General features: G+C 24.4%; 2 protein-coding genes and 1 long non-coding RNA gene across 5 annotated transcripts; 1 reads left to right on the top strand and 2 right to left on the bottom strand.

Annotated features, from left to right (window-relative positions):
- Nucleotides 1-4,547: 4,547 nt before the first annotated feature.
- Nucleotides 4,548-18,518, top strand: LOC126902595 (facilitated trehalose transporter Tret1-like). 3 transcript variants are annotated; one of them, XM_050680031.1, is made up of 8 exons: nucleotides 4,548-4,811; nucleotides 15,923-16,055; nucleotides 16,128-16,384; nucleotides 16,441-16,617; nucleotides 16,680-16,880; nucleotides 16,934-17,077; nucleotides 17,136-17,451; nucleotides 17,526-18,518. In XM_050680031.1, the coding sequence occupies exons 2-8, from the start codon at nucleotides 15,959-15,961 to the stop codon at nucleotides 17,798-17,800; spliced, it is 1,467 nt and encodes a 488-aa protein (XP_050535988.1). In that variant the 5' UTR covers nucleotides 4,548-4,811; nucleotides 15,923-15,958; the 3' UTR covers nucleotides 17,801-18,518. The 3 variants fall into 3 exon arrangements, with proteins under 3 accessions (XP_050535988.1, XP_050535989.1, XP_050535986.1); XM_050680032.1 differs by lacking the exon at nucleotides 4,548-4,811 and adding an exon at nucleotides 12,022-12,216; XM_050680029.1 differs by lacking the exon at nucleotides 4,548-4,811 and adding an exon at nucleotides 15,226-15,699.
- Nucleotides 9,615-10,796, bottom strand: LOC126902599 (uncharacterized). The gene is made up of 3 exons (XR_007703264.1): nucleotides 10,521-10,796; nucleotides 10,380-10,457; nucleotides 9,615-9,887 (listed from the first exon to the last, which is right to left on the bottom strand). It is a non-coding gene; the product is annotated as an uncharacterized LOC126902599 (long non-coding RNA).
- Nucleotides 18,519-18,686: 168 nt separating the features above from the next.
- LOC126902593 (wolframin) lies at nucleotides 18,687-25,068 on the bottom strand. The gene is made up of 12 exons (XM_050680027.1): nucleotides 24,860-25,068; nucleotides 24,679-24,753; nucleotides 24,462-24,566; nucleotides 24,193-24,312; nucleotides 23,459-23,555; nucleotides 23,079-23,212; nucleotides 22,145-22,782; nucleotides 21,895-22,060; nucleotides 21,411-21,578; nucleotides 21,079-21,311; nucleotides 19,339-19,620; nucleotides 18,687-19,267 (listed from the first exon to the last, which is right to left on the bottom strand). The coding sequence occupies exons 1-12, from the start codon at nucleotides 24,957-24,959 to the stop codon at nucleotides 18,803-18,805; spliced, it is 2,583 nt and encodes an 860-aa protein (XP_050535984.1). The 5' UTR covers nucleotides 24,960-25,068; the 3' UTR covers nucleotides 18,687-18,802.
- Between the last annotated feature and the right edge of the window lie 1,207 nt (nucleotides 25,069-26,275).

Genomic DNA, 26,275 nt, shown 5'->3' with positions numbered 1-26,275 from the left:
CGTCAGGTCGACAGCTGCCATAAAATTTTTGTCAAAAAGTAAGAGGAGTTCTGAACAAAACTTAGGCGAATTTCATTTTCAGATGTACGCAGGGGCAATAGGTGAGAGGAAATAAAGTTTCACCAGTCATGTGTACAGGTGTACTCAATGTTTGTAGTGTCAACAGTGTGGGTACATCACCACTTAACTCTAGGCTAGACTCATGTATAAGGGATGATGTAGGGATAATAATGGACGAGAAGATGAAAAGTAAATTAGTAGAAGTAGCTCGGAAAAGTGACATAATTATGGTCGTAAAATTGATTTTCAAGGAAAAAGTGTTGAATGTAATAAGTGCCTATGCACTACAAGTAGGATGTGATAAAATACACAGGGAAATGTCTTGGAGTGAGTTGTATGAGGTGATGCAAGGGATACCTGGCAATGAGGATGCGGTGTTAGGTAAAGGATATGAATGGATATGAAGGTTGTGAGAGGAAGTTTAGGATAAGGGTGGCCGACCCCAAGTAGTTGGGATTAAGGCGAGGAAAAAGAAGAAAAAAGTACATTACATAAGCCTTAATTTAAGATATACAGATAATTACAGAAGTAATTGAGTGGATTATGATAAAAAAATCATCTGTACTTAAAAGTATAAGTATTTCCCGAACACTTTCAAAAGTAAAGTTAAAAATGCTATCATTTTAAATTCTGTGGGTATGTGAAGGGTCAGATTAAAAAAAAAAAATACCAAATGATAAGTAATTATCTAATATATCTATAAAAAAAAAATGGTTTCTATTCGTTCGTTTTTCTAAAAGTTATGGCAATTTTAAGTAAAAAAAATTGAAAAAATGTCAAAAATTACCAATTTTTAAATTTGAGCTGAAAAAAAGTAACGACTGACATAAAAAAAATACACGATAGTAAAATTAATACCTTCTCAGCTTCACACTAAAGTTAAAAAATTATTTTTGATTGATCACATGTTGACAGTATTTGTTGTAGGGTTTTCTCTTTAATATTGAGATTTGACCGTAAGAATTTTCAGGTAGCCTATTGCCCTTCTGAAACACCCCTTATTTATACTCTGTTTAAAATAATAACGATTAAAATAATTTTTAACGTAATAAGTGTAACGTTAAAAATCTATCCCACACGATAAAACTGTAAAACTAAAACCATAACTATATAAATAAGTTTTGAATAGTGGCATACCCATGATTTTAATGTTGGATGCAAACCTTTAATTAATGGTTACATATTTTTATTAATTGCTAAAAATATATTTTTTGTTTTCATACAATGAATGAATTAACCAAATATGAGACTAAAGTTAAAATTACAATAAAATAAAAAAAAATTTTTTTTAAAAAATTACATATCCATCATTCTCAGTAGGTTAACTTCGGTGCTTACCAAGAAAGAAAATTAATCATTAAACAGTTAAATTTTTTTTGACAATACTGTCGAAAAAGACGTAAAATTTTAGAGGAATTTAATGACAGTACATTTTAAAATTATATTTTATTTAAAAAATTTAAATAAAGCTAAAAATTATTTTTGATTGACCGTATGTTGACCGTAATTTGTTGTAGGATTTTGAGACTTTTCCTTAAGAATAAGTGGCCTATTGCCCTTCTGAACCACTCCTTATTTAAACAGTTTAAAATAATAATGATTAAAATAATTTATTAATTTATTAAATCATTATCAAAAAAATAATAATTATACATTTATTTTGCTAATTTTATTGGTTTAAAACATTAAAATAACAACACAGAAAATTTTTTTTTTAAGCAAAGAATTTAATTTAATAGATGAAATTTGATTTTTTTAAGGTATTTTGTACCCTGGTTTTTCTACGTTAATAGATGATTGACATGTAAAAAATCATAGAATTATTAAAACTACAATGAATTACACGAATGTTAGTACGCATAATTTTAAAGTGTCATGGTCAAATTATAAAGCTTAAATTCCTAGTTTTATGCGTGTTAGAAAGCAATAATTATTCAAACTAAACTTATTCTATGAAATAAATAAAACTGTTTCAAATAAGAAACGTTTCAACTTAAAAACAAACATCATATTTAAAAAGATTTATGTTTATTAAAATATTTAACTATTAAATAGTATTTAAAGGTGTTTATTGTAATTTACATTAAATATAACATATTAATCATATACAACAAATAATTAAATGTTTGAACCTCAAAATGTGTATACTGTAGATAACATCATAGACGCTAGTTGGAGGATTAAGTCCATTCAAAATTTCAGAAAAATTATATATATTAAAATATAAAAAAAAGGAGGAATTTCAATGGGGGCCTTCAAAACATTTTGTTGAAAATTTTTATGCATTTCAAAAGCAGCTCAAAACAAATATTACTTTATTAATTTATATAAATTAATAAAGTAGCTTGAGTACATTTATGTAAATAAAGATGTATTTCCATAAATAAACCTATAAAAAATAAATTGCATTTTATAACATTATAATACATGTTTAAATTTTAGTAATTAATATGTGGAAAGTTCAATAATATTACGATTTTAGAATCGTGGAGCTTAGGATAAGTGCCGCTACTTTCCTTTTGTTCTTTCTTTTGGTTTGCTTTTTAATAAAAATGCAATGAAAACTCTAAATACAGGAAAAGTTTGAAAGACATCACCTACACATGTGTAGGTAAAATGCTTAAAACTCAATTATGACTCGTCCTCATTGAGTTACAATATGTAAATTGTTCTCAATCCATCAAAATTTATTGTAAGAAAATTGACTAAAAAGTGGCTATTTTGAAATAATAAAAAATAAAACGGGTGTACAGTGTGGCGTGGCATATTTGGGACAAGTATAGACGATATCTGACAGTAATTAAAATCACTATAATAAGAAACGTTCCGAAGCAAATCTGTAAATAGAGTTTAATTTTAAGAAATTGGTAGATTATTCCAAAATCAAAATAAACTCTTATATCCTTATTTATATCCTGATTACAAGTATTATAATATACAAATTTAATATATGAATAAATATTTAATAAATTTGTTTAAGTTCGATGACCGTTTGTACATAAAAGATAAGTCGTCGGGACAATTTTTTTTTTATTTGTAATAGGTAACATAAGTTTTAAGTTAACATATATTTAAAAGACGCAGTATTTCCGGAACATTTTCAAAAGTTAAGTTGAAATAGTTCTACTTTTTATACGTATTTTTCAAGTTTTGAACGCGCCCTGTATAATGGGAAAATTGACCGATTTAAAAAAAAAGCATGTCGGATAAATGAGGTATATATAAAGTATTCAAAATAAGTAAATCAAAATTATGTTTTTAAGTTTTGTATAAAAAATATATATTTCAATCACGTTAATAAGCTTAGATTTCACATAAGTGATTGAAGATTTTTAAATTTTTGCATTTTTGTATACAGGTAATATTGTGTTCATTTAACGTATGAAAAACATTGTTTTCTGTAAAAATCCGTCGATATATATTTTTTAAGAGTCCAATCATATTGACTAATATTGTAACAGACAAAATGTAAACATGTTATTACTGAAACAATTAAACGTGTTTAATCACCAGAGTAAATTTTCTTTACTTTAAATTACCTATTACTTTTATTATATGTCTTCTTTTATTATTTTGGTACCGTTGATCGCGCTCAATTATATAAAACAATACCTACTTTTTGTATTTATTATGAGGGACGTAAAATTATAAATATATGTATTAGTATGCGCTAAGTTAAACCGAAAAGAGCTTATATGGTTTTAATCTTATAAAACACGTTATTATTAGTATTCCGAGTCATTAGTATTGCACTAGAGTACCAATGAATAATGTTAACGACCCTGGATCCAATCACGAATGAATAGTATTTTGACTTCGACAAGTTCAATGTCATCGTCGTTTTATGATTAAACACTGTACTCAAAATCAAAATTGCTTTAGAAAAAAAACAGGATCGCATGGTTAGGGTTAAGACACCGTAAATAGGTACAGGGAAAAAAATCACAAACAATTATTATTGTTCTTTGTTACTTTTTTACTGACAAGAAATATTCAATGGGCATACATGTTGTATGTATGATACATACAACTTCAAGGACACTAAAATAATTTTGATTTCTGGTAATGACTCGTATTAATTTTCAAGTGCTCAAATAATTAGATTCGTGCGACACAATAATTGGAATAAATACAGAATTGATGACAAAATTGCCAACCTGTTTTTATTACCCAGTTTACACTTATAAATACAAAAGTGATCCATTTTTTACGACTTCACGGCAGAAGGGCATTATTTAATCTTTATGTTTTTTATTTTTTTACAGTTGTTCAATGAAAATTGTTAATTCAGAACACGGCAACCACTTCCTGATGGTATTTCTACTCGTATTAACTGTTCTTCCGTCAAACGATGAGACGTCTGCAGCTAGGTGAACTACTAGCCTATGCGGAAGGTTAACAGAATAGCCCGTAGTCTCTATTAATGATAATTATGCTGCTTGATTTAATAATAAAAAACTTATAAAAACTTGCGCCACGCCGCAGACCCAATGTTTAGTTCTGTGTTGACTGCGGTCCGGGAAGGTTGGCAGTTTTCAAATTGTATGTTGGAGTGTAGCTGATAGTTTTCTAAAACGGTTTGAGTTTTTTATTATTCAATTTGATCAAAAATCATAGTGATCTAATTGAGAATATCATAATTTCAACCGATCATCTACAACTACAATTTCCTATCGAAAATACACATACATATCTAGCAACCAAATTCGAATCGCACGCAGTACGAATTATATTGTTACTTATTTATTCAGGTATATATAATATACATTTTAATATTAAAAATATTTTTTTTTAGAACCAAACAAATTTTAATTTATACTTATTTACTGCCCAAGGGAGGTTAGACATTGAACAACTTTTCCCTTTAATTTATGAAAATATTCATCTTCAATTTTTTCAAAAAGTCCTCAACTCCAATTTTCGATGTATATACATTCATCCTTAAGTAGTTAAATATTATTAAGTGAGCATTAAACCCCCAGAAAATTTCAAACAAACATAAGATAATACTAATTTTATGTAATTAGTGTAAGTTTACACTACAAGTATATTATATATTTTAATTATTTTTTATTCTTGAAAAAGAGTAAAACAATTATTTTTTGTTAAAAAAAATTATCTCAAATTATTATTAAAAAAGACGTTATCATGTAGAAATAAGTTGAACATTTAGATATATTCTCAAATATTAAATAAAACACTTAATCCTAAGTAACTTATGAACAAAACGATGATTTATGGATAAATTATTTAAAATCACTTTATTAAACATAATTGACTTAATCATGTTAGCATATTGTAGTTATACCTGTTAAGTAGTCTGTAATCACGTTTACTACTATGAAAATAATTATGGATAAATAAGTCTTAAACAAAAAATTATTCATAAGGTTTAGATGTACTTCTTGTCATTATACCAATATACAGAGTGTCCTAGATCTAACTGATAACGTTAATAACTTTTAATACTTAATAATATCAATGTTATGTATAAATACATCTTATGCGTATATGAATTCCTTAAAATCAGTTTCCAATAAAAATATATATATATTTAAAAAAATTGATTATAATCCTAATCATAAAAACTACTAAATTAATGTTAATAAAAAACAATATTCTGTTTAAAATTTAAAGAAAAATGAATTTTTAATGATAAGTATTTCAAAAAATTACATTGAAGTCCAACCAAATAAATAAATATGTACATAATTGCAATAACGCTAAAAACCACGGGGACTTAAAGGTAAATGTTATTGAAATAGAATATTATTGTACATTAAATATTTTGTATGAAAAACAGTAAAACAAATTAAAGCAAATATAGTTTTATTTCAAAGTTTGAAATTGCAGAAAAATATTTTGGCGATACTGGATACCTATTTAAATGTTTCTTATAAATCTCTAAATGTCGAGAATCAAAAGTATTTCCTTGTCAAGTTTCTTATTCGTTATTATACAGTAAAAATGTGAATTAAAATAACCTTGTTTTTGAAATATTAGTACACCATAAGTTGAGAGTTCACGTGTATCATTGATGTAAGAAGATTACTAAGTGGTTCTATCTATAGAGTTTCTCAGATCTAAATGGCAACACTTATAAATTTTGATCAAATCATCATTTATTTTAAAAAATAACTTGATTTCTTAGACTACCTTTAAAGTATATTTTTATTATTTATCATTAAGAAGAAAAAAATTTAAATAAATATTTTTTTATTTTTCATTATTTTAATAGCCATTTTTTAACCATTTTTCTTATAAAAAACGAGCCTATGATAATTTTAGGTCAAGTACTTATAATGTTACAAGCATTTCAATACATAGAGTGGGTATGCAGCTCAGATGGGTGCAGTCTGTACTGATACATGTATACGAAACTAATTTTGAGGAATTAATTGTTTTAAAAGAAATATTAAAATTTTTAATATTATATAAATCTTAAATAAATTCAGAACTAACATAAATTATAAAATTCTGGGTTTTGTGAATTTTTAAAAAAACGAATATAAGGAATAATGAAACAAAATTCTAAGTATATTATTTAATTATGAGGAAGAAATAATGTAATATTCTTTCTTCCTCATCTGTCATATTATGAAAAAGTACGGAAATAAATAAGAAAATTGTAAAGACCGATGTAATACTTTAGCAGATTTATTGAATAAACTTAAAATATATTGCAATACTTAATGTTTTAAACATAAAATACTAAATTCTATTCACCATATTTGTATTAATATTCATATTTTTTAAGAAAAGTAAATTCAAGGAATTTTAAATATATTATTTAATTGTACCATTTTATGCAAAATGTTTGAAAATTTTTATACCAAATGAAATAAAGTGCCATAAATTAATTTTTTTTATTGCCAACAAATAAATAATAGAAACTTAAAAAATAAATAAATATTACATATAAAACTTTTCAATTTTAAATTAATTTCAAGGTTGGGTTATATATATATTATTTTAATTTATCAACCTATGGTAATAAATGACAATGCTGTGTCCTTAATCAGTTCATTTATGGCTAGTATATTAATTAAATTGCGATCGGTGTACTGAGTAAATATTTGTACTAGTAATGTTTCTTTACTCAGAACTTGACCCTGTGTATAATATTGTTAATTTATATTAAATTTATTACCAGTTACAAGTTCATAATTTTATTGGTCTGATGTATTTAATTTTTGTTATAAAAAAATTTATTTATTATACTTAAAAACACCATAAAAGTTTGTCTATTACTTAGTTGATTTAAGTAATGTCTTTTTAGTTAATGCCAAGTTGGATAAGTATTATTAACTCAAAAAATTAATTTTTAAATAACCATGGTAAAAACTATGACAAAAAGATTTTTAAGATATTAAACTTCCCTTTTTAGCATTAGTTCATTCTAATTTTCAAACACTCAACAAAATTTCACATTATTAATTTATACCTCCATATACAATGCTTTACGCATAACTACTAAGTAATATTAACTAAAATTTTCTATAAAATATTTTTAAGTTCAGTTATGAAATTTAAATGTTATTCGAAAATATTTCTCCATCATTCATTTTTAGTTTTATGTAATTAATAAAAATGACGTAATCAAATTTTATTCAAAATATCGTCTTAAAAATTTTAAAGTTTTATAAAATTAGATAAATCAAATATTACTTTTAAAGTACTCCGATAACCATAAAAATATTAAGCACTTTTGTCTTATCGCCAAGTTTTTGTAAATTTTGATTGATACTACTTAAAATATTGTTATATATAACAATATTTTAGCAAGTTATTATTTTAAACTTGCTGCTAAGTAGTTCATCAGGCTGTAATAATATTAATATAATAAATAATAGTAATTCATTTACTTCCTAAGAACATCTAGTTGATTATACATTATAGTATAATCGAACTTTTAAATCCAATTAAAACACATTTTGTTCGTAGGTCATAACTAAATTATATTTTTTTAAATGTTGTTTTAATTAATTAATTTAATCATACCAAACGTTTATGTTTAAAAAACAAACATTTAGATCTTCCCTGACTAATGCTTGATTGGTTGCTCATTTAAAATAAATAATACTAATGACAATAGTATTACAAATATAACAATTTTTTTACCGCATTTATTTGACTAACGTCCTGTTCCGCCTTGGTGGTTCATCTGATCTATGCTGTAGTGTATTCTTGTACTTATTTTGATCACTATTGTAAATAATTATTAGTACAACCTAGAAAATAATTGGTAATTTTACGCTGACATTGAAAATATATTTACATAAATAATAAAATATAGGCCTACACCGATTTATAAAACTTATACTGATGACTTAGATGATTCATATTGTTGAATACCATGTCAGTTTTCTATTATTTTTCAATAAAATACCGTCATATAATATAATACCTTCTTACTAATGTCAATCAAACTATACAAAAAACGCTTTGATCGCGCAAATAGAAGAGTTAAATTTTGAAAATTCTAGTAAATAAACTATATTTTGAAATATAATTTAATCTCTTAAATCTATATAATTGACAAATGTTTAATTCTTTCCTGATATTAATGGCTTTACTCACCCGTGTTTTTATATTTTTTATGTTGGTATATAAAAAAATAATGGATGAATTATTGCGACATTTTTATTGATAATACTTTAAGCATTTTTCTTATCGACACAACTTTTTTTTAATCCAACCATTAATTAAAATATTCTAAGGACTTATAAATCATACCAACGTTTTTATTTCTAATAATTGATAATATTCCAAAAAGCCCACTTTAAATCTAAAGCTAATACTATGTTCTTTAAGATAAAAAAAGAAAAACTTTCCGAAATTCTGATTTTTAGGAGTTATTGGAAATTAGAGCCAAAAATCATACAAATTACAAAAAAAAAAAAGTAGGTATTGTAGTTTTATACATTAAAACGAAATATATACATCATTCAAAACAAAATCAAATTTAATGCTTTTTGTGTACCTATTATTCGTATAAAAAATGAAAGACGTTTCAACAACTTGTCTTATTAGACTAATCGGTCTCTAAAGTCAAAAATTGAAATTTAGAAATGGTTTTAAATTTGGTATGTAACACTAATTATAAATTTTTAACCACAACTAAAAGTGCGCGATCGTGTGTTAGTATTAGTGAGAAACGAAATGTACCTCAAGAGGTTTTTATGTTAGTAAGGATGTGCTGCTATAAATAAATTATATTATTTAATAAATTAAATAATTTTATGAAATACTGAATTCGTCATCTTTTCCCATTCATCAACCTAATCTACCTTATCCTAAATAAATCATAACTTCAATTTTAGAACTCATAAGAAAAAATACATAAATATACCTTAGATTTATTTCTATAAATATCCCTCTTCAAGGTTTTTGAAACTATAATATGCAACATTTTTTATACATAGTTTATGTATTTATTAATAAATTTAGAAAAAATCTAATCACATTTTGTATTGTTATATTCAAAATAAAAAAATTATTTAAATTAATTACAAAAGAAGTACTAATGTTATTTAAAACATCAAGTGCTTAGTTTTATAATAAAACGTAACTATTGTATAAACAAATATTTATACCATTCATCAAATAAACAGAAAGGATAATTCTACTGCAAGTAACTAAATATAAATTTAAAGGAAACAAAGAAAAAATGGCAATAATCAACTTTTTCGATTTTGATTTTTTAGTTAGTTCATATGAAGTAGTATCATGTTATGAAATCTATTCCTCGAAAAATGCTTTTATCTTAATAATACCTGTTGTTGCTTCTAAAATAATATCTATTTTTCTTTTATCTGACCAATTATCTGTAATATAATTATATTAAAAAATTAATTAAGTATATATAATTTTTTTCAATTGTTTAAATATTAAATTTCGTTTTTCTAACGTTAATATGTTATTTGATATAGTATATATGTTATTTATATTATGTTTTAAATTTAATAGCAATGTTATAAAAAATATTGTTGACTACTGAGTATTAGAGAAATATTAATACATCTAACAAAATATAATTTAATAATCGCAGTAACCATACGATTAAATTTTAGATATCACAAAAAATTAAAATTTGATTACGTAAAAAACGATCCTTTTAATTAAATTCCCTTAATGTTCTTATTATTTACTAACGAAGATACATCTCTAATCAAAAAATGATATTTATAATTATAATTTACGATCTAATTTTCTTTACTTACTGTTATTTACTATAAAAAAAAAATGCTTGACAATAAAATGTAAAAAAGTTTCTTTTCTCTAAAAAAATTTTATTGAGTATTAAAATAATTGCATACCAAAATGATTGGCGACTAATATTTTTTTGTGCGATATGTTAAAGCCATACAATACCATTTGTCTTTTATATAGTAAAACTAGATAAAAAGAATATCAAATAAATAATTACATAATATACATTTTTATTTTGGATTACCTACCTATTCTTTTATAGTAGTTGATATATCACTAACATTGTTTGAAAAATCATTAAAACACTCACTTATTAATCGAATAACATAAACTAAGATCATTGAATAAGAATTGTTTTGGAAAGTAACTTTCTATAATAAACTTGTTGTAAAAAAATCAATAACTAATTAAATTGAAAATAATCAAAATATCTATTAAAACTTGAATACCACCAAAATTTGTTTGGTAATCTCTCTTAATTGTTTTAAGTGATATGCGAATAATTTATTATTATACACGATAGGTTTAGTTACTTGGTACTGCAAACATTCTGAAAATTAAAAAAAAATATTTTGTTATTTTTCTTTTAATTTTATACATAGATTAGATTATTTTAGATACGCCAAGATTTAAACACTAATTATGACAATGATTAATTATTTTACTTTTAATTTTCTTATTTATCCTTCAAATTTTGCCATTTTAATAAATTTTAAGCAAAATTAAATTTTCAAACAAGACAGTATTTTTGTATTTATTGTAAAATGATGTTTTATAAAACAAAATTATTATTCTTTAATTATATCACTTTTCTATTTTCTTTGTATCATTTTTTCTCTGAGTAAAACAAAGTTATAATACTATAATAACCATTATAGTATTATAGTGGTTGAAATTTTAAGACGATGAAAAAATTATTACCATGATCTAATATACCTGACAAAGTTTTAAATTTTAGATAAACATATCTAAAATTTTTTATTTTTATTTTGTGAGTTTATCTTTTCTAAACCTCAGAATTAGCATGCTTAATTAATAATCTAGTAAAAATCTATTTGTAAAAAATTATCCCCCTTGGAAACTTTCTGACTACGCTATTTATCAGAACTGCTAAAGATATAACAACTTTTAATATTTTGAAATATTTAAGTGTTTTTTATTATTATTAGTTTTACTATCTTAAAATACTATTATTTCTTCATTTATAACGACATTACAAAAAAAATCTTTGATTTTTCACGACTACCCTTAATTATTTGTATAAATTGTATTCTTAAAATTATATTCCTATACTACTTAAAATACTTCTGTATTTTGAACATAGCACAACAATATTTCTGAAGTGTGAGTTATATCTTTTATTTAACTTTATTCGTTAAGTGCATTTTTTCATTTATGCGTTATAATATTCATTACAATGCACTCTAGAAATACATTTTTATTATCTTAATGAATTTTGGTAATAACTGCTATCGATGATAATAATATAACTGATTTGGTATGGCACGCGTTGGGTTGTCATAATTTTATTTCAACTCATATAGTATTTAAAGAATGATTTCAAGTGTTATGACGGCTATTTAATTATTGATAAAAATGCATATCTTTTTAACTATAATATACTATGCTATATTTAAAAAACAAATACAGTTGCAATTGCTAATTTACAAATCTATCAGATCATTAATTTCGTCGAATTAATTTGAAAAGGACCAGTCCTTTTCTAATTCAGTTTACATGCTGTTGCGTCTCGAATATTATAAATCAAAAGGAGGGATTCTATTATCTTAAATAGCTACTTAACTATTTTAAGATAATAAATAGCTAAATAATTCTAGTTATTAGTCTAATAAACCGACATTGTTCATATGTTTAATTAGTTTAATACGTGTTAATTTCTTCAAATAACTATTTAAAAAATGTAATAAAGGATCAATTAAACCAGTAAGTACATAACTAAATACTTGCTTAACATAAAAGAAAAAAATGTCTTATTAAATTAATTATTTTAATAGTTTTTTTATTTATACTGGAAGTTTTTTTTCCTCGTCATAATCCCAATTACTTGGGGTCGCTCAAGTGCTGTTTAGGACTCCTCATACTTTTTGACAAAAATTTTACGCCGACTGACGACCTGACGCAACTTCATTAGTCGCCTCTTACGAATGACAAAGGGGCCGTGGAAGTATTCTTATCCCATATCCACTAGGACAATAATATTAACTGAGAGTATTATTCAAATTATCATACAGGACAATTTATTATTTTTTTGCTTTGAACTTTCAAAATTCTAAATCTGGCTCAACACATTTTCATCAATGGCCTTTTTTTGTAAATTATATAAAGCACTAAATGACAACAAAAACATAATTTTTTAATATTTATTTTTTTTAACGAATCTGTATATTATCTTGTTATTTAAAACAATACATCAAACACTTACAGTTATAAACTATTGTTCATAACTATAAAAAATTCATAAAAAAATTTTCATAAATGTATAACTACTGTTTACTACTGCACATTAAAAGCACTCCATGTTATCATTAGTTATTTTCCGCGTGCATAAACATCGTAATTAGATTCCGGCTGTACGGTTCGTTGATTTTGGCGTCATGTAATTGTAAAATAACATGAATGTTTTTCAGTGGTAGTATATCATATGTACTGATTTTTATAAGACTTTATTGAACCTGTCACTTGAAGATTGGTTTATATTATTTTAAATAAAATAATTTTCTATATGAACGATGGCTAATAACCACAATACAATAATCGAACAGAAATGATTGAATTATCACAATATTAAAAAAAATGATATATATGTATAAGTAACATAACACATAATACGTGGTATCATACATATAATACATTTTCATGCATTAAAACATTTGTCAATGGTTTTTAAAATTCTCAAACTGTGAGTCACGTGAAATTCCGTAGAGTGCAACCTAAGCGTGATGAAGATTATCGATTTCACCTTAAATAATGAGAATGAAATATTATTTCGCGTTTCTTTATTAAACGCCAATTACGATTTACATAATTTCTCGTTTGAACAGATATTTCTATGAGCATTTGAATATACTATTTTTGTTTAGATTGTACAAATCAGATAAAAAGACGGTTTTAAGCTGAGCGACACAGATGCTTTTGGCAAAGTAAAAATGTTAACTTCCACGCTGATAGCGTCACTGAATCTAATAATTAANTTCACCTTAAATAATGAGAATGAAATATTATTTCGCGTTTCTTTATTAAACGCCAATTACGATTTGCATAATTTCTTATTTGAACAGATATTTCTATGAGCATTTGAATATACTATTTTTATTTAGATTGTACAAATCAGATAAAAAGACGGTTTTAAGCTGAGCGACACAGATGCTTTTGCAAAGTAAAAATGTTAACTTCCACGCTGATAGCGTCACTGAATCTAATAATTAGATATATGCGGTGTACCCGTTCTTTTTTGAGAATCTGCTTTAACTCGGTACTCGGTATTTTACGTGGCTTTATTTAAAAAAAAATATGAAGTCGTATGGGATTATTTTTAATTAATGTTTGTCGTCCTAACCCGGTGTTTTGTTATCATCATATTTCAGTAAAATACTTTTTTTAATTACTCTATATATAATTAAAAATTTATTTTACATTTTATTTATTCAATATAATACATTACTTAGCCCAAGAAAATCAAAGTGATGTCCAAAAACTTGAAATACTCACTGTATTGTAAAATTCTTTTTTTTTGCAAAGTATTTTTAAATATGTTAAAAATTACTAAATATTTATACTTGAAAAATATCATTTTTATATTAAAATGTTAGTATGTAGAACAAATGTAAATTCTTCAAAATCCTCGAGTATGGAAGTCTATATGTATAAACTGTATGATGTAGACTCTTTAATTATTTTTTCCAGGTTAGACAAAAATGTATAAAAAGCATTTTCAGAGCATTCAGGAAAATGCTTCTGTCCAAATATGTAATTACTATTATATCTACAATTATTTCAATTATTGAGTAAATAAAAATTCTAATTTATTTAACCCAAAAGGTAAATAACTTCACAAAAATTATTTGTAATATTATCCTACACCTATATTTTGGTTTTTATTTGAGAAGGGAATATTGGATATTTAATATTTTAACATTTTTAGTTTAATTATACTGAACAATTGACTACCCAGTTTTTACTTAGTACACATTACTTGTATTTAATACTCGGAATATCTCTACTAATAATACAGGCAAACGATTAAGAATAATACATTAACTTTCTAATGCATAGAGAATTTTAAATTTATGTAAAAAATATTTGGTTCAAAATTTAATGATAATATCATTATGTTGTTAAATAATTTTTTTTTCATCCCTACAGATATAAAAACCATAATATAATTTTCCTAAATGGTAAAAACTTATTTTATTTTAATAAAGTGATATAAAAAAATTTCATGCATTTTTTTTGTCTAAAGGACACCGTTTACTTGTTACAGCATTTTCATACATAGAGCGGGTATGTAGCGCAAGCGAAGTGCACATATACCAGTATGAGCTGTACTCATCAATTTTAATTACTTGGCTGATAAAAACCACTTTCTTGAAAACAGAGCATTTAAGTCCCTATTCATACTCATGTATTTTATAAATTAAATAGTTTTAAATCATTCTTTTACTGTTTTAATAATACTTTAGTCAACTCGTAGCTAGGCAAGTACTGTCTTTTTTAGGTACTTCATAAAAACCTAAATTACTTTAATTATGCTGTAATAATAATAATAATATATGTAACATATGTATTGTATAAAATACCATGGGAAAATTTAACTTTGATTTTTGTATAAATCGTTCATAGAGTATAAATTGAATTAGTTTGATTTCCTAAGAGGGGGCAGTGGTATGAAGACATCTTTAGAGATAATTGCACCACATATGATTTATAAATTTACCAATATTTTTTTGAATTGATACGTGTTATCTAAAATTTAACTTTTTCAACAGTAATTTGAATTCAATGTTATGTGTAAATAGCACGTTATGTATTTCTATGGTACGAAGCAGTACCTATAAAACAAGAAGACCATAAAATTATAAGTTAGAATAATGAATATTATTTTAGTTTTATGTGTGTAACAAATTGCGAGATAGAGAAGCTATTGGCTAGTTTTCACTTTCAACAAAATTTTATTTTACTATGTATAATGTCTAGAGAAGTATTTCTTTATATGTAGACAATGATAATTTTACTTTTATAAAAGTATTGATGATTTATTATTAAAAAACTTTTCCCTCAATATTAAAAACCATGGCTGATATTAAGCCTTCTACTAGTTTTTCAAATAATGTATCAAGTATCACAGTTTTTAAGGAAAGAGAGAACTCTCTTGGTGACTATAATTATATGAGCGAAGAACTTATACAGGTATTTAATAAGTTTTAATATGTGAATTATCTTTTAAAATGTTCTTTTATTATTTGCATAAGTATTATGATTTGATAGTAATATTAAAGTTGTGTTTTATTCTAACTATATTAATGTCACTATACCAATTATTTTATTATTTTATATCTAAATCATAAAATTATGAAAAAGTGTGACTATGATAATCAGAAAAAATGTATTTAATCTGTACTGAATTTTGCAGGAAAAATTTAGCGAAAAAAGCCCTCTTATTAATAAAATGGATTCCCTAAAAATTGGAATGAGCCAACAAGTCCTCGTTGAAAATGAACAATCACATAATAAAAAATGGACTCAATATTTGGCTGCTTTGATAGGTATAATAATTTTAACTTAATAGAGTAAAAATATATATTTTTTTTATTAACTTGGAATTTTATGTGAAATAGCAACTATTGGAGGCTTTATAGCAGGTACAACTCTAGGATGGACATCTCCAACTGGAGAATTGTTAAAAAATGGTCAATATCCATTTACAGTCACAGAAGATGATCTTTCATGGATTGGATCATGTATGCCTCTAGGTGCAATGTTTGGTTGTTTATTAACTGGATGGCTTGTAGATAAATTAGGACGTAAAAATATGATGTTGCTATTAGTTGTTCCTTGCCTAATTGGTTGGGCAATGATCATATGGGCTGAATCAGTAAGTTTTTTTATTAAATTATATTTTTTAATTAATTAACTATAGACTGTTATCAGGTATTGTCTATGTGTTTGGGACGAGTCCTAACAGGATTTGCTAGTGGTGCATACTCCATTATTGTTCCTTTGTACACATCTGAAATTGCTGAAAAAGAAATAAGAGGAACACTAGGAACTTATTTCCAACTTCAAATTGTTACAGGAATATTGTTTACTTATGTTGCTGGAAAATATGTAAGACTTTTAGTTTTATTATATTGAGAAAGTATTAACATATTTACTGTATTATACTTTAGCTTGATGTATTTGGATTGTCAATTGCTTGTGCTGTCTTTCCAATAGTTTATGCATGTTTGATAATTTTAATACCTGAAACACCTGTTTTTCATCTAATGAAAGGAAATGTTGAAAAGGCACGATCATCATTAAGATATTTCAGAGGTCCTTATGGTTTAGTTGATCAAGAACTTTCTGAAATGCATGATTCGCTTGAAAAGGTAAAATTATTTTTTTTTAAGTTAAATTTTTAACTATATATAAAAAAATTTAGACTGAAAGAGAAAGAATTTCAATTGTGAAAGCATTCCAAACCACTCCAGCTAAACGTGGTTTGTTTATTGGCCTTGGAGTTATGCTTTTGCAGCAGTTTTCGGGTTGCAATGCTGTTATATTTTATGCTACGAACATTTTCACAGTAATAAAATACAATGACTATTTTCTATGACAATCATTAATTTAAAATATTACTACAGGCAGCTGGAAGTAATATGAAAGCAAGCACATCAACAATTATTGTTGGTGTTATGTCTGTTGTAGCCACATACATTTCTACACTTGTTGTTGATAAACTTGGAAGAAAAATATTACTTCTAAGTTCAGCATTAGTTATGGGTATTTGTACAGCATTGATTGGTGTGTTCTTTTACCTTCAAAATTCCAACTATGATGTAACCTCAATTGGATTTATTCCATTAATATCATTGTGTATATTTATTATACTATTTTCTTTTGGTTTTGGTCCTATTCCTTGGATGTTAATAGGAGAAATATTTCCAGCACAAATAAAGGGTGATTATTATATTTCATAAAAAAAAAATTCTATTTAACTATAATTCTATGTTAATGTTTTTTATTTCTTTTAGGTACTGCCTGTTCAATTGCTTGTTTGTCAAATTGGTTTTTTGCTTATCTTGTTACCAAATTCTACTCATCTTTGGTAGCTTCTATTTATATTTACAACACATTCTGGTTGTTTACTATGTTTAGCATTTTTGGTGTATTTTTCGTTATTTTTATTGTCCCAGAAACTAAGGGTAAATCAATGGATGAAATTCAAGAAATGCTTGGTGCTAGTAATGACCTTGTACACTCAAGTACAGTTCAAGTTACTTCTATCAATAATATTCAAAAATTTTAAAATTACAGTGTACCATAAATTTAATTTATAACAAAATTAATTTATGTTTTTGAATGTAAATTACACAAGTATACAATCTGTTAAAAGATTTTTACTAGTACAATATTTTTAATAAGTAATTTTATAACTTATATAAATATGTATAATTCTTTTTAATACCCTTTCTTAAAGTCCAATATTTTAAACTATTTTTCATTACATTATAAATTTCTAAATAACAATATAGTTTTTCTATATGTGTAATGATTATCCTTTAAATCTAACAAGTAATCATTTGTTTACTCTTGTTTTTTTATTATTTTACTACTTGGGACTTTAAAATGTGGTTACCAGTAATGTATAGTCTAGTCCTGTTGTGTATCATTTTTAATTTATTTCATTTTTGAAACTATTTTGTCATATATATTATTTATTAGCATTTTCATTTTAATTGTTAATGACCCATTATATTTATTAATTAATGTTGTTTGAAAACTGTAGCAATTACTATTTAGTTTTTAATGTATATTAATATATTTTAAATTTAACTGTATATGAACCTGTGATATTTAAAAACAAATGTTTCATGAGATAAAAATACGTGGAAAAATAAATGTTTGTGTATTTTGGTAAGTAATTACAACTTAGTTGTATACATTTATCTATCTTTTTATATAATTTGATTATATAATTATAAATTTGAGTCATAAATAAAAATGTTTTCATTTTTCTTGATTAATTTAATTAATAGTCTTTCTTTTTTAAAGAACACTACTGAGTATTTTTACTTGTTTTAATTAATATTAAATTACTCATATTAATTACAAATTTTTTCATGATTAAATTCAAATAATATTTTAATATTAGTACACGATAAATTATTAATAGTTTAATAAATTATAATTAATAAAAGTTAACATTTAATTTAATACATTTTTCAAATTAACATTCAACTATATGTTCATCAAGTAATAATTTTTATTTTATCAGTTAGTATTTTTAGTATGAACTATAGACACAAAATTATTTAAACAACACTATTGGATATAAAATAAATTGAAACAGCCTTTTAATATTTTTAATAAACTCATCTTCTAGTGACTTTTGTTCGATGTTACTCATTATTGGTCCACTTGAACAAGCCAAGCATCCAATAGATGAAACAAAAATTGAAGGTCGTTTAGCTATAATTACACCATTTGAACTGCCTATTAATCTACCTGAGAACCAAATGTGGTCGTGTTCTTTTAAACTTTTAGTAGCATTATCCAATAGGATGTTTTCATTGCTAGTCAACAATACTGCAATTTCACTACTTGTTCCCCATCCACCATTGTTATTGATTTCTACTTCAATTTCATAAGTATATTTGTTCCATTGAGATAAATGACATAGATCTGATAGTTTAGAGCTTACATTACAGCCTAAATTGTTGGAACATGAAGGATAACGTTCACCTAGTAGACAGATCAGAGGGTTTGTGAAAACCTGTTAAAATTAATTTAAAAAAATTTAGTTTAATTTTGACTTAATAATAAAACTATAATTGCATTCATTACTTTAGGGAAAACACTCAAAATAGCTAAAACTGGATTATATATTGAAACAACTTTACTAGATTTGACATAACCATCCCATTGTACACTGACATCTATTAGTTGTGAACACCTCATATCACTGGATAAATTTATATTGTCAGAATTTAAGAAATCATAATTTTTGCAATACTCTGCATATTCATTATAAGACAAATGATGTTCAGTAGAAGATTCAAGCCAATGTTGTATTCTTTCATAATTGTTTAATACACATAAAATAATACCAACAAAAACTATAGAAATCTAAAAAAAGTTTAAAAAATATTAATTTAATTAATATATTAGGATAAAAAAAAATATCAATATTACCAATGCTATAAAGATCCCTTTTATCATATTATTATTAATAGAAATTTCTAAAACTTTTTTTAAAAATATCAAACATTTTTCTTTAAATGAATATTATTTCAAAATTTTATTTTATTCTAATTCAATATATTGTTAATGTATTTGTTAGAGTGTCCCACCGTGATTTACTAATTTGACCATATAAACAATTATTCAAATAAGTAAATTTTAGTGTGACACCTTCACAGAGTGATATTTTTATCATAATCTCAATTACTTATAGAATATAAAAACTTAGCACAGGGAGGTCGCGGCAAAGTGGAGACGTGACATAGTTGGATCAAGTATAATGATATCTGACAGTGATTAAAATCACTATAAAAAAAACGCTTCGATGCAAATCTTTAGATAGTGTTTAATTTTAAAAAATTGGTGGATTATTACAAAAGCTACATGATCTGCTATTTTCTTATTAATATCCCAATTAAGATAAAGTATGTCGAATGAAAGAGGGATATAAATATTATTTCTCATAAAAAAATTGTATTAATCCATACACTTTTCAATAAATTATAGCGTTATAAGATTAAAAATGTAAAATATAAAATCGAGAATTTTCACACAAAAATAGCATTTGGTAACTAATTTCACCCTGAAGACAAAATAAAGTCCGAAAATTTTTTTGTCCATGATAAGTATATTACATTAGCTTTAATTTAAAATATATATAAAAGTGTCAGACTTTCCAGAACACTTTCAAAAGTTAAGTTGAAAAAGTCATTTTGAATTCCCCCCTGTGGGCAGGTAAAGGGTCAGATTTATAAAAAAAATACACCATATGATAGGTAAAGACATCAAGCATCTATAAAAAAAATTATATTGATTTTTTCATTTTTAAGAAAGTTATGGCAGTTTTAAGTAATAAAAATTTAAAAAATGTCAAAAATTAGCGATTTTTTAATTTATAATTTTTTTGGAGATTTCCCCCATTTACGGGGAACAAGAGAAATTTTTTCAATTTTTGAAGGTAAAGTTTTCGATTAGATACGTTTTGTGATCTTTTGACGTATCGTTGAAAGAAATTGATTTGGTGAGAGCTGAGAAAAAGTGGTAATAGACAAAAAAAAAAATAATACATCATAATAAAACCAATACCTTCTCAGCTTCACATCGAAGCTAATAATTTAAACATTTGTTTTTTGTTTATCTTTAGTTAAATATTATTCTTGAATTATTAGCTTTTTAATACTTTTTAAGTTAATCTCTTATGCATTGTATGGGTGTCAACTTTGTCAACTATGATAAAAAAATCACCCTGTTTACAATTTATTTGCTTATTATTATTTTTAATAAACTATTAAATATATTTAAAATGTTTAAACTAATATAGTTACTAAACTATAAAATGATTACCCGTAAATAATTGTAGAATATTTCAGTGTGATATCCTTTTCGTTTAAAATATTGTAAAACAATATGAAATAACCACATAATTAATAACATAATAGGTAACTGTATGATCTGGTAAAGAGTTTCAAAATTATTTCCAATAGTAATAAATGGTAAGCAAAGACCAGTTATTGGAAACAGTATGAACATGCAAACCAAAGCTAATATTGTACGAACTAAACCATACCACGTTGACTCTATACATAAAAATAAAATTTTTACAAAATTGATTATAAGTTTCTGTAAAGTACAGAAACAATTGATTTTAATATACTATTTTTATTACTTATATATACCTTGAGATGCAACTAAGGCTATTTGCCACCATGATAATGTCATACAATGTGGTATTAAATCAGTATAAATACCACGCCAATTATTTCGAGCAGCCATTTTTATCATTATTGCTGGCATTATTAAATAAAATAATGCTCGAAAATTTAAACAAAATTCAACTCCGTTACCTAGAAAATAATTCAAAATACAACATTTTTTATAATTCAGTGGCTTATATCCAAAAGCTAATGTTACAAAAATTATTTTTTAACATTTTTATTGTATGTATAATGAAGGATAATTTCTATTTTGCATCAAAAAAGTACAAATTAATTTTAAGGGGAAGGTATTGTAATTTTTTAACTTTTTTGACATTAATGTTGAATTTGACCAGATGCTATTGATAATTTAAATTTTAATTCATCCTCTTAAAAAACTGTTTAAGTTAACAAGTTAACTTTTGAATAATAACTACAGAATTGTATTTAATTTGTTAATACAAACCAATAACATAAGATGCAAATGTAGGTACATGTAAATTAAGAAACCGCCAATCTTTACTAACAACTGCATCTGTTTCATAAGGATATTTTGCCAAAACATTAACACAAAATGATAATAGTGCAATAAAATCAAAATTGTTGGTTTTGCCTAATTTTGGACCACATAACTAAAACAATTTTTTTTTTAAATTTATGATTTTTTAATTATACATTATTTATTTATTTAGTGACTAAATGATCAGTAAACTTACTGAAAAAGAGTACAATGTATAAAAGGTGAGACAGAAAGATACAACTGTTAATTCAGATTGAAACAAAATATTAGAATAAACTATTGTTTTCAAAAACAAATGTATTCCTAATGATGCAAAAAAAAAAACATAAGGTTTTAGAGTGTTCATTAAATGTTGATATTCAGCTTCTTGAGCACTCAGGCTACCACCACTATAAGTTATAAATAAATTTGACCAACGACGAAAACGTCCAAAGTCTCTTTTAGCACATAATGCACATATGGTTGTTGCTATCATAGCAAATAATGATCCATAGTAAAGAATATATGGTGTGGCTGTACGAATTCCTTCCCAACCCAAGATAAAACTTAATAATGTAAACAACATTGTTGGTGCATGTATATATGATAGTGGATTAAATGGTAGTTTTGTAAAACGTTTGTTCAGTCTTTCTTGCAAACATAAGTTGTAAGATTGTATTAAGTAAACAGGTTGAAGAAATAAATCACAAGTAGTTGATATGGCATCTTTGTTTTCTTCAATAGTGAGCAATTTTTGTACTAAAGGCATCTGTCCACGAGAAAAATCTTTTGCTGCATTAATTATAATATCTTCAGTTAGCTTTTCACCAGATTTTTTCATTCTAGATTTCCAATCTAAAAATGAAAGTAATGTTACGTAAAGATATAATAATAATTGAATCAAAATAATAACATAAAAAAAAAGTACTAACATATTTTAAATATTATAATACTTATCACATTTAAAATTGATGATTTGATTAGAAATAAGAAATATTTAATTATTTCATAATTAGCTATGGAAAATCGGGTTAGATTTGTATTATTAAATAAATTATTTTTTAATAATATGCTGAATATTATAATTAATCAATGTATTATTTCTCGCTTAGTTCAAATAAATCACTAATAAAATTACATAAAAAGTTTACCTTGACAATTTGAATTTGATGACCTTATGTTATTTAGCTTGATTATGTCTGATTTAAATTTATTTGAGCAGCATGCTTGATTAATTTCATCTTTTAATTGATCACTAGTAATAAAATCTTCTCCAGCTGACATACTAGAGATAAATATATAAAAAAATAAATATTATAAACAAGTAAAAAGAAAAACCTGAAAATAAGTTGATTTACAAAATAAACATAATATACAAAAATGAAATACATATAAGATAGTTTTTTCTTTAAAACATGAATAATTGTAAAAATTATACTCAATCAGGTTGAGATGTTTGAAGTTTCTTTAATTATAATTTAAAGTTATATATTATAATTAAATTATATTTTATACTAAATTTGTAAGGTACCTGTCAAAAATTTCATGAGCTGTTTTTTGAATGATTTTATCTTCTTGAGAAGTTTCAAGACAAACTTTTACATCTAACCAATTATGTTCATTAATACCTAAACAATTACTATAATTAAATTTTTAATAATACAATGAATTATTTTTCTAAGGGTGTTCCACTAGGTTCTGATACCATTGATAGTTTTTGATCCAGCAGATACTTTAAAAAAAAATATTTCAAATTTGTAATATATAAAAAATATTTAAAACTTGGATTATACTAAAAGCCTATTTTTATCATTTGATTCTAATGAAATATAATAATGAAATAAAAATGTTTAATGTTTTTTAATTTTAAAATAGTCATCTTTTAGTCTTTTCTAACACAAATATTGAAGGGCCAATAACAACTTAAGGATAGGTATATATTCCTAAGTTGTTGTCATCAACCTATCAAAATTTAATGCAAGAAAAGAGCTCAGAAAATTTTTTAAAATTTTGGAAAAAATAAAAAAAATAAATAAATTTTCTTTAATAGAAAAAACATTAAAAAATATGCTTTAATATAATCTAAAACAATAAAAATTATTAAAAAAAAATAAATAACATAAAATATTAGCTCTATCAAAGTTATTAAAAAACTAAAATAGGATATTCTGTATAAGTAAAATAATTTTAGTACAATAAAATATGTGATATCTAATATAACATCATATGATAAGAATAATTTTAAATTTAAAAATTATTGTCCACCTTTTCCAGTTTCCAAACATTGTTTTAGAATTTCAGTAGCTTCTTTGTGCCCTTGGGATGATGCTTTAATTAACCAGTAAACACCTAAAGAAGCATTTTCTTCCATATCTTTTTCTTCATCTATAAATATATAAATTTTAAAAACAAATTTAATGAGATAAAAAAGAATGAAACAAAAAACATAAGATATTTTTTAAAATCAATTGACCAAGTACATCAAAGTATAAAGAATAATGTTTTTAAATGTTTTTTTACTATAAATACCATACCACAGTTCTCATTAAGTAATTGTTTTGCTAAATCAACTTGTGAATCTGGCCAACCATCTTCAGCTAAATAGCTTCCAAAACGATTATATCGATTTTGAGGACGATCTGTAATTTAAATTAAATAATCTAAAGTCAATACTTTTTGTCAATCAAATACTTGGAATATTGGCTAAAATTATTGGTAGAATCTAAAATTAATAATTATAAAAATTATTACTTAGCAAAGTCCACTGTTTTCTTCGCGTAGATTTTCTTCCAATAATAGGATTTGCCATTTTTTGATCCAGTTTGTCTACAATAAATAATATAGTACTATGTAGGAAGACTGTAAAGTATCAGATTACTTAATAAATTAAAAAATAATAAAAATCATTTTAATTTCTTGTAGTGAAATATACCTTCTCTTAGTAAGATAAGGAGTAAATGATCATATATAGATAAGATGAAAATGATAATCGCTATTCTAATATTTTTTATCAATAGATGTCTAAAATTCATTAAAATAAATTAATTGCTGATTGACATCAACATTATGTTCATCTCAAATATATCTTTCAAAACATGTATTTGTGCCGCATAATTTCATACATTATTTTATGGACGTGGTACTGAACTATCAACATCATTTTAGGCTATGTTTATAACTAATTATTAATAGTTGTAGCTAATTTTAGCATTATAATTTATGTGATAGTATTGTTATTTATATATTTAAAATTTTATACACGCCAAAAAGTAACAATTAAGTATTTTATTAAGAAAATTTGTCTCTACCTTTTCATGCGTAGCATATAATTTTATGAAGAGAGAATAAATCAGTCCTTCTGAAGCACAGAAATTAGACACTATAATATCTATACTTTAATATATTGAAGTTTAATTCAATATTTTCACACATTATGTATATATATTTAAGCAGAAATAAATTCTAAAATACTCGTTTCATAATTTAATGATTTAAATAATTATAAAAAATTGTCTAAGTAAAATTTTTAAATAGCAAAGTTACAATTTAGGTCAGGCAATTGACTAAAATTGAATAAATTTTGGTTGGCGTTATTTTCCATCATTTTTCATTCATTATCTAGCTCAACATAAATGAACTGTTAACAAACTTATTTTTCAAGATGTTTAAGCACTAGTAATTACTGCGTAAAAATGTTTCACATAATTTTCCAAAGAATATTAAGCATCAATAATAAAATGAATTTTTCAACTATTATTTCTTAGATTAAAAATATAGTGTGGTTTTAAATAGACGTGAAAATATATTATTTTATCATTTAACTTGAAGCAAGTTAAAAATGTAGTAAGATATTATGAAAATTAAAACTTTGATTTAAAAATTTATTTAATCCTAGAAACTTTTGATATCAAAGTTAACAAGAAGTGTGATTTTGATCACACTTTCATTGTCAATGGAATATAAGAATGTACAGAACAGTTTTGGGAGCATTATAGTTGTCTATATCCTATCGGCACCTTGAGTACTCTAGTGTAGTAACTCAAAATATACCATACTAATGCATGAAACGAGTTTATCATTTTCTGTTATTGATAAACAATATTATTCAGTATTACGAATTAAATAGTGTAGATACGACATAATATGCTATTGCATTGTTAAGTATTTGTGCATTTTAATTATAAGAAAATATATATAAACAAGTAAATAAAAAGTTGTCAATTTTGAGTTACTATACTTGAGTACTCTAAGTACGATATATTCAGAGTGATTGATCGCTCGTTTCACTTAAAACAGTAATAGTATTGTTATGGAATTTTCTAGTAGCTTTAGTAACGCATATTTCATT

This window comes from Daktulosphaira vitifoliae, unplaced genomic scaffold (assembly GCF_025091365.1).
Source record: "Daktulosphaira vitifoliae isolate Bord-2020 unplaced genomic scaffold, ASM2509136v1 Scaffold_3, whole genome shotgun sequence".
Lineage (NCBI taxonomy): Eukaryota > Metazoa > Arthropoda > Insecta > Hemiptera > Phylloxeridae > Daktulosphaira > Daktulosphaira vitifoliae.
Note: the sequence above shows the minus strand (reverse complement) of the source record. Positions and strands in the feature narration are given on the sequence as shown.

What these genes read in the sequence shown, in the direction of transcription:
- LOC126902595 (XM_050680029.1), top strand. Translation starts at nt 15,583, where the DNA reads ATGGCTGATATTAAGCCTTCTACTAGTTTTTCAAATAATGTATCAAGT. An exon ending in CTTATGTTGCTGGAAAATAT is followed by an intron (nt 16,618 to 16,679) that starts GTAAGACTTTTA and finishes ATTATACTTTAG; the next exon opens with CTTGATGTATTTGGATTGTC. An exon ending in ATTTCCAGCACAAATAAAGG is followed by an intron (nt 17,452 to 17,525) that starts GTGATTATTATA and finishes TATTTCTTTTAG; the next exon opens with GTACTGCCTGTTCAATTGCT.
- LOC126902593 (XM_050680027.1), bottom strand. Translation starts at nt 24,959, where the DNA reads ATGAATTTTAGACATCTATTGATAAAAAATATTAGAATAGCGATTATC. An exon ending in AAAACAGTGGACTTTGCTAA is followed by an intron (nt 24,567 to 24,678) that starts GTAATAATTTTT and finishes TTTAAATTACAG; the next exon opens with ATCGTCCTCAAAATCGATAT. An exon ending in GCTCATGAAATTTTTGACAG is followed by an intron (nt 23,213 to 23,458) that starts GTACCTTACAAA and finishes ATTTATCTCTAG; the next exon opens with TATGTCAGCTGGAGAAGATT.